Consider the following 19,501-nt stretch of genomic DNA (forward strand, 5'->3'; position numbering starts at 1 on the left):
CTGAACCACCCAGGCGCCCTAGCAATCTATTTATTTAAAAAAACAAACAAACAAACAGCAAACAAGAAATATAGAGGATAGAATGGGTTATCTCTAAGAATTAAATAATGAAATAAATAACCAAAAGAAAAATACTCCATATGTACATGAGTCTGTCAAATTATTATTCATAAAAGTAAAAGGAAAACAATTATAATAAATGCCACAAACAGGATAGAAAAAGGCTTCATATAAAAAAGCAATAGATAAATCAATAAGAAAATGGTAATGGTTTAATTTAAAATGGGAAAGAATATGGATAGACGATTCATAAAAGGACAATATGTCTATTAAGCAAAGTATTTATCACTACTAATAAAAATTAGTAAGTTGTAACAAAATGCCTGTCTGTATCAACTTAGCAAATATATTTAAAGTGACTTTACTTATTGGTGGCAATTTATCCACAGTAATTAGTACCATAATTCCATTTCTAGGAATTATCCTTTGGAAATACGCAGAGCTAAAGATGAAAGCTTTATTTTTAGAATATTCACTTCAGTGTTAATTTTAAAAGAAAAATTAGAAACAGCCCAAATCTTCAACAGTAGATAAACAGTGAAATGAAGTGTGGTACCTAGACACAGCTCACAACAGGAAAAGAACAACTAGTGACCTGGAGTAGGATTTGTGTGTGTGTGTCTGGAGTTTTATGTATTCTCAATGGCACGTTGCATAGTTAGGGAGAATTTGATTGATTTTCAACTGGGAGAGGGTGATAAACATTTACAAAGCACCAGAGAAGTTAAGAATGTAAACTCTGGATCAGATTTCCATGTGTTCCCATCTAGTTCTGTTGCTTGTATGCTCATATTCTATGGGTGATGGGGGAACCATTGCAGGGCTTTGAATTAATCTGGACAATGTCTTTGAGTTGCAAGGAGCAAGAACCAACTTGAATCAGTTTAAACAAAAAGTCAGAAACAATGTGCAAGTGCTCTTTTTGCCTAGATTATGTGCAAGTGGATTATCTTTGAATATCATCCCAGGAAGCGGGAAGGAGGGACAGGGAAAAGTGAAGCAGGGAAGGAGGGAAAGATAATATATTCATGTTTTAATGAGTGTCCCATTTTACAGGTGACTGGTACTGGATACCATGAGACTGTTGGAGAGGTCTTATAAAATGTGCTTCAGAACTGTCTTCCCAGGGAATAAAAAGTGGGACATATTTATCCATTGGATTCCATTCACTATTGATCATGGTGGCCCCATAGACATTAACTTCCCCTGCACTTTTGTATATGTGTATATGTAGGACTCTTTGGAGGATCCATATGGGTGTTTCGTGCAGTAGTGTGAGAGAGGTACAAGATATTACCAGCTTGCACCTGTATGAAAGTATTTGAAGCCTACAAAGAACTAGTGGCCACATGCAAGAATTGGGGCTGAGAAGATTTGGAGTCATATACAAGACATGTCCTATATACGAGTCTTTGGTGGCTGAAAGAGCCAAGACCCAGAAAGGCAGGAATAGAGATTTATCTCAGAGAAGCTACAACCAGAGGTTCAAACTCTATATGGATTTTCTCAGTCTTGAATCTCTGTACCTTTTGGGTTAGGCATCATCTTTCCCTTTTCCTTAGAGATAACTTTCTCTACATGGCACAAAATTCATCTCTTTTTCTTTTCTTTTTTTAAAGATTTTATTCATTCATTTGAGAGAAGGAGAGGGTTGAGAGAGAGCACGAGAGGGGAGAGGGTCAGAGGGAGAAGCAGACTCCCTGCTGAGCAGGGAGCCTGATGCGGGACTCAATCCTGGGACTCCAGGATCATGACCTGAGTGGAAGGCAGATGCTTAACTGACTGAGCCACCCAGGCACCCACAAAACTCATCTCTTAATGGCTTACACATTCTGCATTTTACAATTCTAACCTCAGGAAACAAACTGATATACTTAGACCCACAGCTAATATTTCCTAGGCAAAACGTCATTGATCCACTTGAGGTCATGTATCCATTCTTTGACAAATGAGTATGGCTAGAGAGAGATGTCCTATAAGGACGTGAAAACATTGGTAGAAACCATGTAATAAAGCAGGAGAGGAGTAGTGTCCAAAAGAACAAGATGTCAAGCAGATCGTGCCATAAATGTGTATATCGTGTTCTAAGTGAGGAGATGCCTTGACCAGAAAACATATCTTAAAGAATGAAAAAGTTGTCTTTAGCCAAAGATCAGAAATGGCAAAATAGAGCCTGAATTGAGGTAGGGGTTACTGACAGGAGGAGGACGGAAGTGATGCTAAAGAGAAATAATCAATGGACCATGTGACCCATATTAGTTTTACATGGTGCCCGTATATTCTCCATTAACAGGATCTTATGCAACCAACATTTACCTTGCCAGATGCCAAGTCCTCTGAGAGGTACTATAACGGTGCGCATAAGACAGTCTCTCTCCTCAAACAGCAGAGTCATGTGGCCTAGCAACAGCAATACCACATTCCTTTAGGAAACCCTTCATCTGTACCTTGGGATCCCTGGCTCCATGACATAGAATGTATTTGTTATTTAATTTTTTTAAAGATTTTATTTATTCATTTGAGAGAGAGAGAGAGAGACGGAGAGAACAAGAGCATGAGCAGGAGGGGAGAGACGGAAGGAGCCGATGAGGGAGAGGGAGAGGGAGAAGCAGACTCCCTGCTGAGCTGGGAGCCCAATGTGATGCCGGGCTGATCCCAGAACCCTGGGATCATGACCTAAGCTGAAGGCAGACGTTTAACCATCTGAGCCACCCAGGCATCCCATGACACAGAATTTAGTTAATGGAACAGATCTGTGTAAACACTCTCCTTTACTGAAGGTCAAGTCCTGAGCTTTTGGGAGCTCTTTATTTGGACTTATTGCTTAATGTCCTATTGATAAATATACCAAAATCGATGACATAGGATTGTTTTGACTGAACATAGCACTAGTGAGAAAGCATCAGAACTTGCTAGCAATTCTCATTTTTATCTCCTTGGGTGTCTATGTGGCTCCAGCTAATAGTGGCCACCCTAGCTATTTCAACCATATTTGTTGTTCATTGATGGTTACCCTATGCCTATTCTATACAGCAAAGTGCTGTCAACTATGACTCCATTGTCCTTCTCTTGTTGAATAATAATTTTTAAAGAGTTACTTCAAATATAAGCATTCATGTTTATGTTTATTTTCTGGAAGTCAAATGACTTGGGCTCCCTCGGGCTCCCACATCATCTTTTATCATGTTGGACTGTAATTATTGTTCGTGTGTTTGTCTTATGCCCCGTGTACTGTGAGTTCCTTAAGGGAAAGGACATCATCTTGTTTATTTATTCCAGGACTCAGCATAGTGTATGGCACATAGTAGGCTCTCTGACTTGGGAGAGGAGTGGGTAATGAATTCAGGAAGTTTGTCCTCTGTCACATTAGTAGTGCAGAAACATCTGGAATCAGTTGTCGGAGTTTTCGCTAACTTTATTTCCTCTAAATAAGCAAAAGATCCTTCAGATGTTTTCAGGGCAGCTGGCCATCTAATCAGAATGTCACTGCTCTTTCAGACACACTGTACAATGAAAAGCACTTCTGTTTTTGTTTGTCAAGTTTGCCAGCTCCTATGAGAAATTCTACAAAGGATCATAGCATCTGCACAAGACCAAGGTAAGAGGAATCCAATATAAGTCATGTCATAGTCTGATCATTATCTTTATTACTTTTTTTTTTAGTATTTTTTAGGAATAAAAGTCTGTGACCCCAGAAAAAATTGTGGTGTGTCTTAAAGGAGGCCACCCAGAAAACAAGTCACAGTAAAAACAAAACATAAAATATAAAAAGCCTTCCACAGAGGTGAGAGGTGATTTTTTTTCACACTTTTTTTTCTCACCTGATAAGTGATAGGGCACACTGTTAAATCTCCTTTGTTCATTTGAAAGGTATTCACATAATACTGATTTAAACATATTGTTACCCAGATTTCAGTCTTGAAAACAGAGTAGCTCAAAAGTATTACAAAAAAAAAAAAAAAACAAAAAACCCTGGATATAGTGCAATAGTTCAAAAAGACAGTTTTGTAAAAGTAAAAGATAATCATCACAATAACAATAGTTAGAATTTAGCAATGGCCTACCATGTGCTAGAAAACACTATCACTGTTTGTTACAGGTCTTCTTTAATGCTCAGATCAATTGTGCAGGGATGGTGTGATTGAGGACACTGAGACTCAGGAGGAGAAACAGTTTACCAAATGTAAATTAGAAGTAGGAGAGCAGATATGTGGATATATACAACAACATGAACGAGTCTCACGGCTATTGAGCTGAGCAAAAGAAGCCAGATATGGTAGACTACACTGTATGATTATGTTTGCGTAAGTTCGAGACAGGGCAAAACTAGTACATTCTCATAGAAGTCAGGAGAGTAGTTACTTTTATGAGGGGGGTTTCACTAGGAGGAGGTATCAAGGAACCTTCTTGGATGCCTAGAAATGCTCTAGGTCTCGACAGAGGTGTAGTTCAAAAGTATATACATACTTAAGAACTCATTCAGCTGCACAAAGATTTGTGCCCTTTTCTGTATATAAGTTATATCTCAAAAAAACAGTTAAAAAGTAAAAGAAGGCAAGAGGAATTAGAATTTAGCTCTGTTTAGTTCCACAGCTCCTGTCTTTCCACTACACACTCTTTCAGAAATCAGTTTCAAGTTTCTATGTCCAACACAGAATCTTACCCATTTTTCTAGGATAGTGTACAGAAAAGTCCCCACAGATACTTTCTAAACCATTGCAAGTAGGCTCATATAGTAAATAATGTAGAGTACAAGCAGGTTGTTGATGAAAGGATGACGTAATAAGCTGGAACTCATCTATCAGGGGCTTTGTGAACCTTGTCCAAGGAAAGGGTTTGGATTTTATTTATATGGGAACCACTGAGGGATTTTATATAAAAAGTTTTATGATCCTATCTGCTGTTGTGGGTGAAATGAGTTAGAAAGAATGGATGGGAGGAGAAACAGCCTAGGAACAGAGAGCAAGTTAGGAGACCGTTGTGAACATCTCTGCAAAAGCAGGTAGATCTTGGATTGAGTCGTAACAGTGTGGTTGGCAGATGAAATAAAAAGATTTGTTAAAGAGCCAGGTGGATGTTGTAATCAGCTGGGTGTGGGCAATGGGGGACAAAGAGGAGCTGACTGAAGTGGCTAGGTGGACTGAGCCATAGCAAGGCAGAATCTATTCAACCACCAGAAAGACAGGGACAAACTCTATCATGCTGGGGCGAGGCTAAAGCTAGGCAAGTTGTCAGGGCTCTAGCCAGGTGATTTGGGACTCCAGGAAGGGGTCTGGTCCTTTGGACACAGACACCCACAACCTGAAGACTATGTGAAGATACTGGGAGAAAACGGCCATCTGTAAGCCAAGAAGAGAGGCCTCAGAAGAAACCAAACCTACAGATACCTTGATCTTGGACTTCTAGCCTCCAATTGTGAAAAAAATAAGTTTCTGTTGTTGAGGCCACCCATTCTGTGGTACTTTGTCATGGCAGCCCTAACAAACTAATTGTCAACCTGGACCTAAGTCCATTCAAATGGGAAAAGGCACAGGCTGTGGGGTACTGGGGGCTAGATCATGAGGCTCAGAAAGCAGACAGGGCCATCAGGGTCCAATGGATAGTGATCTTCTAGCCAAGAACTGGTTCCAAATCTCATGTACTGGTAGGGATGGGGCTTCTAGTATTCTTCTAAATGCAATTCTCATTGGCTCAAAGACGGGACAGAGCAGAGCTATCGGTGAAAAGTCTTCAATTCTGACGTTGGGCAGAGTTGGAAGTAAGCAGGGGCTATCTCGACTTTTAAAAATAACTAACTGGATATCAACATAGAGCAAAAAGGTATGCTAGATCTAGTCAGAATTGATGCAATAAACAATTAAGATATTTATGTGTACTTGCAAATTCCTTAGATATTAAATTAAGATATGTGTATGTGTGTGTGCATTCACGTCTAGTCTACATACTAAGCAGTTCACTTCTCTTTGCTTTTGCATGCTCTGCCACAGATCAGCTACTGTCCTTGCTCCCTTGGGTCACTACAATTTTCTCCTAGTTGGTTCCTCTGTTTCAGTGTTGCTCCCCAGTATTGAGGATCAATGGCAGATCATTTGAGGCATGAATGGGTGCATTGCCACGATTTTCTCATTTGTCTGTGTACATTTGCCAAGGAAAAGAATCACCTAGAAAACCTTCTTGACTCCTTGTTCTAGTCTCCTAAGTCGGTTATGAAGAATGGATTCTTCCTTTCCAGGTACATTCACAACCGTCCTTTGTTTTACATTGCCACATATACTAATTCAGGCTCTTTTCGCATCCTGCCTGAACTGCAATAGCCCCTTACCCTTCTGCTTAACCCCTGCCTCCTCCTCACCGCCTGTATCTAGCCTACACAAAATCTTTAAAAGACACCACTTTGACCACAAGGCCGTTTTTCTACTTGTTAACCTTCAATAGCCCCTGACTGCTTATAGCAACAAATTCAAACACTCCTCAGCCTAATGTTTAAGGCTTTGGGAATCTGACCTCTTCTAACATTTTCAGTCTCATTTTTAACCATCCTAGCTTCCCAAATCCTCAAACGAATGGTTTCAGGCATTGCCCTCCACCATGCCTGCCACACAGCCCTGCTTCCTACCCCTAGCTTTTGCACATCTATTTTTATTCCTTACCTTCTATCTTTTCCATGCCTCATTTGTCCTTCAAGAACACCTCAAATCCCAGACACTTGTATTTTTAAGGATTTTATTTATTTATTTGAGAGAGACAGAGACAGAGCACAAGCAGTGGAAGGAGGCAGAGGGAGAGGGAGAAGCAGACTCTCCACTGAACAGAGAACCCAACTCGGGACTGGATCCCAAGGCCCTGGGATTGTGACCTGAGCCCAAGGCAGACGCTTAATCGACTGAGCCACCCAGGTGCCCCTCCCGGACACTTTTGTTTACTTTTCTCCTAGTGTGACATGCATTCTTCTCTGCTGACACGTGCTACCCATCTTTCACTGCCAACCATAATTTCTGCCTCATCTTTGAAGTCCTTCCTAACCACCCACGCCAGCATTCAGCCATTATGTACCAGATATTGTCTAAGCCCTAGAGGTCATGCTTGGGTAATACAGATTTCTTCATTTCCGGGACAATGTGCTCTCCTCCTCTTTTTGTTCCCATTGCAGTTATGGCTCAAAGAATTGCCCATTAATAATGTGATATCTTAGGAGATTTCTTCTGTTTTGAAGTACCAATTACATTTCTATGATTTAACTTTTAATAAATAACTTATCTTTCTCAGGTATATTATAAAGACTGTGCCCCCAAATGATCTTATTTAGCATGAGACAGGAGAGGGGTACACTGTTATGTACCAGGTACTGAGGTGCTGCTAGTGCTTCTCATAGTGTGGTATGTCCAGCAGTCCATTTTATGGGACACACAAAACCCTCGATTTTACAGATATTATTGCGTAGGGTAAGGCTAATGTGGATAGTGCCCATGTAAGTTTTTCTTTGAGTTGATTTAGATTAAAAATCTTAAATAATAACGGTTCAAGTGATACTTAGTTATGGCAAAAACTGTAGAAGTGGTTTTTCCATGGCTGAAACAGTGTTAAATGATACCACATTTATTCCTTACAATGATTTTACAAATTAGAAACTAAAGTCTAGAGAAACGTTGGAATTTATTCAAGTCATAAAGCCAATAGGTTGTGATGCAGGATTCGGGTAGAGGTACTTAGGTCTCTGACTAAAGCTCCAGGGGATGCCCTTTTGCATATAGGAAGATTTAGTTTAATTACCTAAGTGTGAGTGTCTGGCTTGTGTTTTTATACCCCATCTCATCTCCTTAAAAAGATTTATTTTCTAAACGAAATACTCCACCTCCAGAAACAGAAAAGGGGCACCAGAATGAATCTGGTGTTTCAAAACACATTTATAAAACACACGAGAAAACCGACCTGCTTTCCTGCCTGGCTGAGTGAAACATTAATTCTTCACCTTGGCATCTCAACCTACAGCTGTAATAAGGGCCGTTATGCCCAAATAGGCCCTTAAACGGAAGACCTGCTGAGCAGAGACCCACTTTCCCAGCCCTGCTCAACTGCGGCTGCTTTTTCTGCCAACTGACCAGGCTGAAGCAGCAGCAGGGGAGGAGGGACTGCAGGTAGGTGGGGAGGGGATCATTTTGAAAGCTCTAAATCCCTCCCAGGGAAGAAGCAGCTGCTCCTTGTTTTTCTAACATCTGTCCCATCTGTCCCGGCCGCACTTCACCCTTTGGAGTCTCCAACTAGCAAAACGTGGATGTGACAAGGAAGCATTTCTGAAGGCTGGTTGGTGAGTGGAAATGAGCATAACTGCCACCAGAAAGTTTCCTTTAACGAGAAGAGGGCAGTTGGGGTCTTCAGGAGCATAGCTATCACCTTCCTTCATTTTTCTCAAAAACATACAGCTTTAATTGACAGAGTCGGGATTTGTAACATCACCCAAATCAGGCTGTGCCTTAGGCCCCTAAGAATAATAATTGCTAGCGCCCAATTTTTTATTTCTCCTCCAGGGGAGCCACAGGCTGCTGATTTGTGGGAGAAATAATGATACTGCACAAACTATACCACCTCTATAGTAGAACAAGCTGTGCGTATCTCGCATGTGTGAAGTTTATCACATTTAACAGCGTGTTGCTTTTATCTGACTCTCCTGCCAGCACGATACTACTGGAGGATAGGGACCTTATTTTTATTCAATTATTTGCCCCTCGTATTTAGAACCCGTGGCTGGAACCTGACAGGCATAAAATAGACATTTATGAATGAATGAACGTTAACGAAGAAAAAATAAAGGAACAGGATGATTCATTCCGTTCTCCAAAGGCGGACGTGGAGGGAGGGGCTTGGCCGTGGACCTAGTCGCCACGTGAGGCGCACTCCCAAAGGCCCACAGCTTCCGCTCTGGTCTCCGCAGACCCGAGTCTGCAAGCGGGTGCTCACGGTTCTTCCCAAGCCAGGCTGCGCGCGTCTGAAACAGTCCCGCCTCCAAGGCACGCGAGGTCACGCCCCCTTCCCGGTCATTCCCTGGGAGATGTCCGTTCCCCTTCAGTTACAGGCTTCGGGGAGGGGTCAGGAGAGCGCAGGCGCAATGGGCGGCGGAAGTAGCGAGTAGGGAAATAAGAAGGAAGGAAAGAGGCCTGCCGCGCTTTGCGGAGGGCACTGCGCTCCTCCTCCACGGCCTCATCCTACCGCGGGAAGCTCTGGGCGGCCGCACGTGCCGCCCAGCCCAGGCTCCTCCCCTCCTCTTCCCCCTCCCCCGTCCGGGAGCGGCCGGGAGCTGCTTTCTTCCGCCCGCCGAGATGGCGCTCGACCCCGCAGGTACGGGGGCGGGACGCGGGGATTCCTGAGGAGTCACGGGCCGGCTCCCTAACCGCGGCTGTGTGGTTGGGGGCCGGTCTGGGAAAGGGGCCGAGCGCTGAGGTTGCACCGCTTTCGCGGACGTCCGCTCACGCCCGGCCGGCCTGCCCCCTTAGGGTTTCTGGCGGCCCCAACTTCTTCCCTGCAGTCTTCGGTCTTCTCCCCGCTCCTTGGGGTTCGGGTTAGGTGAAAGGCTTGGCTTTGCTGTATAAGCTCTCGTCCATTTGTGGCTTACCCACATTTCCTTCTTAACGCGACTGGTCTTTTCATCTTTTTCGCCCCTCTGGGGCACTGATTCCTTTAAGTATCTGTAATCTAACTTAAAAGCGGTAATCCAAAAGACCCATCATTGTGGCAAGAGTCCTTTTCTTGAGAAAGGATCCCCAAGGTTTTGATCAACGTTATTTTTAACTTTAGTGTTTCCACCCCACTTGCATTTGCAGCGGGAGTTTCACTTTCCCTCGAATTCCCGTCCTTACAGAAGCTCACCTGCCGTGTCCTTGCTTTAAGCTATTTATGTTACGGAAGCTCACCTGAGGTATCTTTATAGGGTATTCATGTAAATATAGGGAACTTCATTTTTGAAGGGAATGGTAATTGGTCTAGTCCACTCCCTTCATTTTATGAATATGGAAACTTGAGGCATTGGGAGGAGTAGTAATGGCTTCAAACCTTTGGAGATTCAGAAATGGAAAAGTCACTTTGGTGGCCCTCAAGGAGAGCGGAAAGTGTAGGTAGCCAACAAGTAGTACTATTTATTGAACGCTTTATTATCAAGCTAAGTATTCTCAGTTGTCCAACAATAGTGTGTGGTGTGGTAGATAGTATTATCTCCCTCTTACGGATTAGGGAACAGGTGGAGAGAAGATCAGGGACTACTCTAAAGCATAAAATAATTTCTGGAACACCTAATAATCATACCAATATTGGGCCAGGTGGTTGGATTAGACTTTATGAGGCAGTTAACAATTGATCTGGGCTTTAAAGGATAATTTCCAGTGGTTGGAGTTGGAGAAGAGGCGGCAGGATGAGGAAATGTATGGGCAGTAAAGTGCACTGTGTGAGGTTTGGTCGCAGGGTGTAAATAAGGGGTGGGTAAGGAAAATTAGAAAGTGGATTAAGGCCTATTACAGTAGCGCCACACCCAGAGTGGAGCCCATAGTGGGGCTTGAACTCACAACCTGAGATCGAGACTTGAGCTGAGATCAAGAGTTGGGAACTCAAGCGACTGAGCCACCCAGGTGCCCCATAGTTCTAGTATTTTGAGCTGAAAGGGATATTCAAAGCAGTCTCATACTAATGAGGAAACGGACACAGAGAGAGGTCAAAGACTTTCAATGTCTGTATTCTTGAATTTAGATCCACGAGAAAATTTAGAAAAAAATCATACTTGCCGTCTCCACTTTTTTTTTTTTTTTTAAAGATTTTATTTATTTATTTGACAGCCCGAGAGCACAAGCAGGGGGAGCAGCAGAGGGGGAGAGAGAGAAGCAGGCTCCCAGCTGAGCAGGGAGCTGGACATGGGGCTTGATCCCAGGACCCTGGGATCATGACCTGAGCTGAAGGCAGGCGGTCAACTGACTGAGCCACCCAGGTGCCCCATTTACTTTTTTACTGTCGAGTTACTCTTAACCCACTCAAATCTTGTGGTATGCCCAAGGCTACCCAGCTAATTGCTGGTAGAGTCAAGGCTGGAATAGAACTCCATAATTCATTTCCAGGCCAGTGTTACAGACCCTGCCTCTGTTGGAATATTTATTGATTAAACAAATACATGCCCATTACATGTCACAAGCATACAGTGTTAGAAGAAAGAAGACAGCCCACCCCTATTACCCCATATACATTTTGCCAGATTATGATAAACATGACAGTAGGTGGTGAAGAGAGGACTACCTCCGAGTGATCAGTGAAGAGCTCTATGAGGAAGTGTTGTTTGAATTGGAAATCTGAAGGACAAGATGAAGTAGCAATATGAAGAGGTAGGGAAAAAGTACACCAGGCAGTCCGAAGTAGCAAATGCTTAAACATTTGCCTGGAATGAAGGTCAGAGTGGTGGAGTTCCGTAAGGGAAGATGTTGGGGAAGTAGGCAGGAGCTTGATGCTGCAGGGCCTTGAAAGGCTCTGATAAGAAGGCATTTGGAGGCTTCTAAAGAGGGCAGTGACATAAATTATGTCTTTACTACCCTGACTGCAGTGGTATCATGCACTATGGAGGGGTCCTGAGTGGAAGCAGGGAGACAGGTTAAGAGATGGTGGCAGTAGTCCAGGCCAAATATGTTAGTATCTTAGCCTGGAATGGTATTAGAAAAGCTGGAAAAGAATATAAAGCTTATTCGGTTGATGTTTTGAAGGAGCAGTTGAGCTGCTGTTGCATTGAATAAAGGTGGTGAGGGAAAGGGAGGCATTAAGGATAATTAGGTTTTTTACCAACTGGGTGGCTGGTGATGGTCAAATCTAACAGTATGATCATTGGAAACTTGATAAAAGCAGGGATGGAAGCAAGATTGAATGGGAAGGAAGAAAGTGGAGTCAGCAAGTTGGAAGTTTTAAATTTTTCCTATCTGTTTAAATTCCGGAATAAAAATATTAAAGCCAGTTTTGTGTTTTTTTAACTTCATTTTTGTTTGGGTCCTGAGTTGAAGCATAGGTTCACATGTTGATATTTCTCTTGCTTTTTATACAGTGGTATATGCCCATACTAGTAGTTACATCAGATGAGGTTTATATAGCAAAGTCTCTTTTCCACTGGTTTATGTTAGATTTTTAAAAATCTTTTATTAAGTTTTTAATTTTAATTCCAGTATAGTTGACACAGTGTTATATTAGTTCCAGGCGTACACTATAGTGATTCAGCAATTCTATGCATTACTCAGTGCTCATCAGGATAAGTGTACTCTTTAATCCCTATCACCTATTTCATCCATTCCTCCACCTACTTCTGGTAACCGTATGTTTGTTCTCTGTAGTTAAGAGTCTGTTTCATTTGTCTGTTTCTCTCTTTTTCTTCTTTTTTGCTTGTTTTGTTTCCTAAATTCCACATGAGTGAAATCATATGGTATTTGTCTTTCTCTGACTGACTTATTTTGCTTACCATTATAACTCTCTAGCTCCATCCATGTCGTCCCAAATGGCAAGATTTCATTCTTTTTTATGGTTGAATAATATTCCATTTTGTATGTATATACCACATCTTCTTTATCCATTCATCTATTGATGGACAGTTGGGCTGCTTCCATAATTTGGCTATTGTAAATAATGCTGCTGGAAACATAGGGGTGCATGTATCCCTTTGAATTAGTGTTTTTGAATTTTTTGGGTAAATACCTCGTAGTGTGATTGCTGGATTGTAGGGTAATTCTATTTTTAAGTTTTGGAGGAATCCCTATACTGTTTTCCACAGTGGCTGCACCAGTTTGCATTCCCACCAACAGTGCATGAGGGTTCCTTTTTCTCCACATCCTCTCCAACACTTGTTGCATGTGTTTTTGATTTTAGTCATTTTGACAGGTATGAGGTGATGTCTTACTGTAGTTTTGATTTGCATTTCCCTGATGATGAGTGATGTTGAGCATCTTTTCACGTGTCTGTTGGCCATTTGGATGTCTTTGGAAAAATGTCTATTCATGTCTTCTGCCTATTTTTTAAATTGGATTATTTGGTTTTTTGGTGTTGAGTTGTATGAGTTCTTTATATACTTTGGATACTAAACCCTTATCAGATGTGTCATTTGCAAATATCTTCTCCCATTCAGTAGGTTGCCTTCACTGGTTTATGTTAGATTTTTAAAGATCTTTATACAAGTTTGATCTAACTAACTTTGTAGGGTCCATTTTTCTCAAGAAACTGAACTAAGCATTGAAATGCAGGTTATATACTTACTCTTCTATGTAGTTTTATTGAAACTATTTTTCTTTTTGTTAATGTAGAGGTAATAAGGGCACTCTGTACATTTTTCAGCTGTAATTATGTTCATTATTTTCTCTTACTATTTGAATGCAGAGAGAAAAGCTGGAGGGAGTCCACAACACCCAAGAAAAGTGGCTGTGGAAAGAGATTAATATTTGTAAAAACTACTTGTATGTGGGTTGTTCTCCCGGATATTGAGATTTAATTCACTAAGCCTCTGACATTTTAAATAGTCCATAGACAGTTCTAATATGCAAATAGAGTAGAGGAGGAACCACTGTTCTGAACTCTTCCACTTTTATCGACTTATTCTTCAGCTTTGTTTTCTTATCAGTCTAATCTTCCTGTTTCCAGAGAAAATTATCCCTACATTTTTAGCCATGAATGGGACCTTTGATGGCATAATAATGGTTCAGAAATATACAGTATAGCACATTTTCGTATAATAGAACTTAAGCATAGTCTAGTCCAATTTATATTTGCCAATTTAGAACCCCTTCTACAAGTATTGTATATTTTAAGAATCTAGTCAGACTTAAGTGATTGCAAATTTAAATGGTTGTGTATTTTGAATGCATAACACATGATCACCTTTAGGAACAATTTTAAAAGTGGAGCTTGTTAAAGTAGAATTTTCAAAAAGGTAAAATTATTACTCATGCAAATACAAAATGAACATGTGTTGAAGATTTTCTTAAACTCATTAATTAGGGAAGCAGTAAAATGTAAAACAGTCCAAAAGCATTTGAGAAACTAGAAGCATAGACAGTTTCATAGATTACTTGCTTAGATAAAAGAAAAATGGTTAGTTTACAACAGGACCATATACTGTAATCTTTGGGGTTATCTTTTCCACTGGTCAGAAATTATGTCTGTCTTTATTCAACAAAGTTCTAGACATTAACCTCCTCCTGTAACAAGTTATAAAAGGGCCTGGTAATGGAAAGTCAAGCCCAGGGCTGTACTGAAAGAACACCCAGTTATTCCTTTGCTATTTCCAGACTCCAGAGAATTTTCCAACCTGATTATATTCCCAGAAGACAACTTACAGAAACCTGGGCCTGATAATTTTGATTACTTTCTGTAATAACCAAAAGAGATTCCTTTTTTCCTTTTTTTTTCTTGTACCATTCCCTCTTTTAGCAGGGTAGCTAGCTCCCCTTTCCTCATCCATTAGTGTGGATTTGTTCTCTACTTTTGCGTGATGGAGCACTAGCAGCAGAGAGGTTTCCTTAATCAAGTGTGTGTGTCCCTCTAACGGTGTTTTCCAGAAATCTAAGTAGGGGAGGAAGATGGGACAGCGAGGGCTCAGGGGATGGAAAGTGGAGTCAGGAATTTCATGACATCCCTTGAGTAGATGTTGAAGGTGTGTCTTGGGAGGGTGGCCTCATGGCAGTTCTCTGAGTATTTGAATGATAGGGGTTCTTTTAGTGGTTCCTGTGGGCATGTAGGTAGATTAGCTTTAGGGGTACTAGCACTTACTAAATTCACTGGAGGTTTTTAAGTTAGACATCTAAACAGATTTGAAGACTTCTCTGAGCACTGTGTAATTAATATATAAAAGGTTATGTAGCTGATTAGAAAAATTTTGATTTTATTCTTCTATAGCTCTATGGTATTCTCTTAGACATAAATTACATTTGTAGTTCAGAGCTAAAAATCTGTTTAACTTGTAAATTTTACATATTTCTAAACTCGAAGTATATTTGTTATAGGAGTTATGAATCATGAATCATGAAATGTTTTGTCAACCAGGTCAAGGAGTTTGAATTTTATCCTGAGAACAATGGGAAGATGCTGCAGATTTTTAGGCAAATAGAACTTTCCTTCATTTTCTGTTTATCTGACTTTTCATCAGATCCGGGTTATTTGTTCTCAGCAGAATACTGCCTAAGTGGTGATGTATCTTTCTCTTGGTATCATATCTGGAGGCACATAATGTTTGTTTCTCATAGGTGATATTAATTTTGATCACAAGGGCTTTGTCCCATTTCTTTGTTTTTCCTCTCACCATTAATTAGTAATCTGTGGGAAGACCATTTAAGACTAGGCAAATACCCATTCCTCATCAAAAAATTCCCCTTTGATGTGGTATCCATTGATGATTTTTGCCTGATTCAGTCTTTCCTACTATGGTTGCAGAATGACGATTTTCTGCCTCCAGCATTCTCTCCACATTTATTAGATGGTTGTTGACATTTCGATATAAGCCAGAGACTATTTTGTTTCTTGTTTATTTATTTATAGATTTATTATAGATGTGCACTCATGAATTCCTACTTTTCCACTGGTTTATAATTTGTTACTGTATGTAATTTGGGGCTCACATTTTCCCAGATTTAGCCAGTGAGAGAGTTCCTTCAGACTAGTTTCTGGGTCCTTGTGATATGTTCCCATCCTTTTTTGGAGCGTTTCCTTTTTTTTCTCACACAAGGTTTCTGGTTCATCTTGTACCTGTTCTGGCCCATCCATAGAATTCGTCCTCTGACAAACCCTGGTTCCTTTATTTGGGCATGACATTACAGAACAAGGTCTGAGGACCATTGAATGTTTCACATGCAGGTTTATGAATGGCATGCTCTTAGGGAAAAACCTGTGAGGGACTGAGGGGAACAGGAAAGGGAAGGGGAGGAAGCTGAGCAAGGATGTGGTTTCAGGGAAGGCTCGTCTCAACCTGATCAGCTCTGGTGCACCACAAAGTGCAGGCTTGTCCCACTTTGGAAGCAAGGGCACTGGGCTTTTGTGCCCTCTGTCAGTCCTTGCCCACTGCAGGAGATGGGAGAGGGGCAGCAGGAAGGAAAGCTAGAATGTGCTACCGTGGCCAGGGGCAGTCCTGAAAAGGTTGCAGGGGTGAATGCTTCTGCATTCTGCGGGGGGGGGGGGGGGTTGGAATTCCAGCTTTGTCCTAAAAATCATTTATCTGAAGCTTCTAGGAACCTTTGTTCAGGTAGTGAGAGTTTGGATAGTGGTAGGTCAGGTAGGAAGGGCTACTTGCACAAATATATAAATACGCACAGGTGTGTGTACTGGCTCCAGGTGTGAACATCATGGGGTTGTGGTAATGACATTGGCCTAAGATATACCTAACATCTGCCAAACTGTGCGTTGTTTTTTTTTCCTCTAGGTCATTTGACATGCTGTTCTTTCTTTTTAGAATTTTCCCTCTCTTCCCCATCCCCAAATCTAATTCTTGTTCATTTTTCACACCTCACTTTAGAATCATTTACATAGGACGCTTTCCCTGATTGTTACCACCCCACAATCTTTCAAAAAACAATTTTAAAATTATTTGAGATTTTTAAAAACTACCAAAATGTCATATAACCTGGGTATAGAGTTTTTCATTCTAGACCTAGAGTTTTTTTCCTTGAGAAATAAAGTGAAACTTACAGATGTGATTTGTCTGTATGTGTCCAATGATTTGAGAGAGGAAGAAAAGCATTGTGTGGAGAATGAGATTATTTACCTGTGTAGTAAACAGTAAATATTTCTCATAGGATTTCACCTCTTTAAGTTTATCAGAGGCTAGATGATTAGAGAAGATAAACCGGTTAATTACATCTAGACGATAAGAGATTGCCCACCAATGGGGGCCAGGGTGGGGGGAGAGCACTGTCCTGTTATGGAAATAGCACCCAATTGAATTGGGAAATTAGTAATGATATCTTCTTGTTTTAGACTTTGCCATTAACCTTAGGCCCAGTTCTAAATGGCATAATCTCAGGTTTGAGGATGAGGGGTAGGGAGAGTAAGGTTTGTCAGATAACTGTAAAAGCTGCTTTTTTTTTTTTTTTTTTAAGATTTTATTTATTTGACAGAGAGGGAGAGCAGCAGAGAGAGGGAGAAGCAGGCCCCCTGCAGAGCAGGGAGCCCAACTTGGGGCTCGATCCCAAGACCCCGGGATCATGACCTAAGCCAGAGGCAGCCCACTTAACGACTGAGCCACCCAGGTGCCCCTGAGAGCTGCTTTAAGCCTTAAACTTTTATGATTTTTAAATACTTGCAGTTGGTCTCAAGGGATTCTTGACTCAGCACAGAAGTTTATGTTCCATTGGCTGGATGAATATCCTTATTTTTGTATAAGGGTGTTAATAGCATATGTGTAGAATTCCCTAAGTTTATAGTTGTCAAAAAATACTACCTTTTACTTGATATAAGTGGATCAAACAAAACTGCCCAAATAAGAACACTGATGCCCAAATTAACCTTCTCCCCCACCAGCCCCGATTGTATTTTAACATTTTTAAGTAAAGAGATTGAGGGGAAAATTTTTTTAGGCATGGTATTTAATACCCTGCATTGTGTTTTTGCTGATGAACTGTTACTGGGAATTTTTTGTTTTTTTGTTTTTGTTTTTGTTCTTACAGATCAAATGATATGTTAATTAAGCATGAAGAATTAAAATACTAAATTTCAGTGGGGCACCTGGGTGTCTCAGATGGTTGGGCGTCTGCCTTAGGCTCAGGTCCTGGTCCCAGGGTCCTGGGATGGAGCCCCACATCGGGCTCCTGCCTCAGCGGGGGGCCTGCTTCTCCCTCTCCCTCTGCCTCTCCCCCTGCTCATGCTCTCTCTCTCTCTCTCTCTGTGTCTCAAATGAATAAATAAAATCTTTAAAAAAAATACTGAGTTTCAAATGTTTATGTGGCAGAACAAGGAACTAGCTTGCTTTACTCATCATTGTGTAGACAAGCCCTAGCATGGTGACTGATACGTAGTAGATGCCTAATATCTGTTAACAGAATGAATATCTATAATTATCAAATATTGAAACACTGTTAATCATGGGTCATTTATTAAACTGAGTGTATATTTACCATGTGCCAGCAGTTAAAGGGAATTAAGAGATAAATTAGACATGGTCTCAGACCTCATTAAATTTAAGTTTCATGCAGCATTCCTTGATTTAGCGACATATTAGAATTATTTGAGGAGCTTTTAAAAATACCAATGCCTGGGTTTATCCCAGCATTTCTGATTTAACTGGTCTGGGTGGTGCCCAGACATCATAATTTTATCAAGCCCTCTCAGGTGCTTATTAGGTGCAGCCAGAATTGAGAATTTCTGGTACCAAAATCTGTCTTAGTCTCTTTGGCCTGCCATAACAGCATACCATAGACTGAGTGGCTTAAACAACAGGTATTTATTTTCCCAGTTCTGGAGGCCGGAATGTCCAAGCTCAAGGTGCTGGCCAGTTTGGTTGCTGATTCTTCTTATAAGACCACCTGTCAGATTAGGGCTCTACCCATATGATCTCCTTTAACACTTAATTGCTTCTCCAAATAAAGTCATTAAGGTTTAGAGCTTCAGTATGAAGTGGAGTGGGGGAGGGGGACAAAGATTCAGTCCGTGGCAACCACTGATCTATCAGGAGAAGAAGATTGCACAGACGGTGTGATGTGATGTGTTAAGTCCAGAATCAGTTAGAGCCGTAGCATTGGTGTACACAAAATCTTGGGCTTAAAGGAGGAGAAAGCACTTTCAGGTGCTGGGTTCAGAGAGAACTTGGGGATGGAACAAGTGTTTGATTTTAAATCGGTGGACTTTGATAAGAAAATAAGAGGTAGAAAATGGTAAATAAGGGCAGAAGATTGAGCTGGAGTTTGACTTTACAGTTATTTGCTGGGTAATGTTGCAAGATTGCTTTGAGTTTTCTGAGCCCCCCCCCCCCACTACTTTATAATACCTTGTGTGTGGTGATGTTTGTAAAACAATTCCTTCTACCGCTTCTCCCTTCCTTCTTTAAATATTTATTGTGTTGCTTCTGTGTACTGTATAAATGTAAGCTGATTATTTTAGGTAAGGAGGATAACATAACCACCAGGATGGCAGAATGAAGATTTAAATTGTTGAAATTTTTAAGTTGAAATCGTGGTGCTGGTGGGACTTGGAAATTGCCAATAGACACCTGAAAATGTGGGCAGAGTAGATTTGGAGCTGGAAATAAGCACTGAGAACATGGCATAATCAGCAGCATCTTTAAAGGTAGAACCTTGTGGGGTTGCCACAGGAGGAATAGGAGCAGATCTTACCTTGGAATCGTTTATGCTTTTTCTAGTATTGCATTTGTTCAGAATATTTTTGAGACTCCTTTAGGATTTGCCTTCAGCCAGTACGGTCCATTCATCTCAATATCCTCATTTTTAGCACATTTTTTGTGTAG

The 19,501-nt window shown here is 41.0% G+C and overlaps 1 protein-coding gene across 1 annotated transcript in view; it reads left to right on the forward strand.

Annotated features, from left to right (window-relative positions):
* Window positions 1-9,175: 9,175 nt before the first annotated feature.
* Window positions 9,176-19,501, forward strand: part of CMC1 (C-X9-C motif containing 1) — an 87,100-nt gene continuing 76,774 nt past the window's right edge. Inside the window, exon 1 of the mRNA XM_021678830.1 lies at window positions 9,176-9,393. Within this exon, the coding sequence (XP_021534505.1) occupies window positions 9,375-9,393 (19 nt within the window). The 5' untranslated portion in view covers window positions 9,176-9,374. The remainder of the gene's footprint in view (window positions 9,394-19,501) is intronic.

The sequence above is a fragment of the Neomonachus schauinslandi genome, chromosome 1 (genome assembly GCF_002201575.2).
Source record: "Neomonachus schauinslandi chromosome 1, ASM220157v2, whole genome shotgun sequence".
Classification (NCBI taxonomy): domain Eukaryota; kingdom Metazoa; phylum Chordata; class Mammalia; order Carnivora; family Phocidae; genus Neomonachus; species Neomonachus schauinslandi.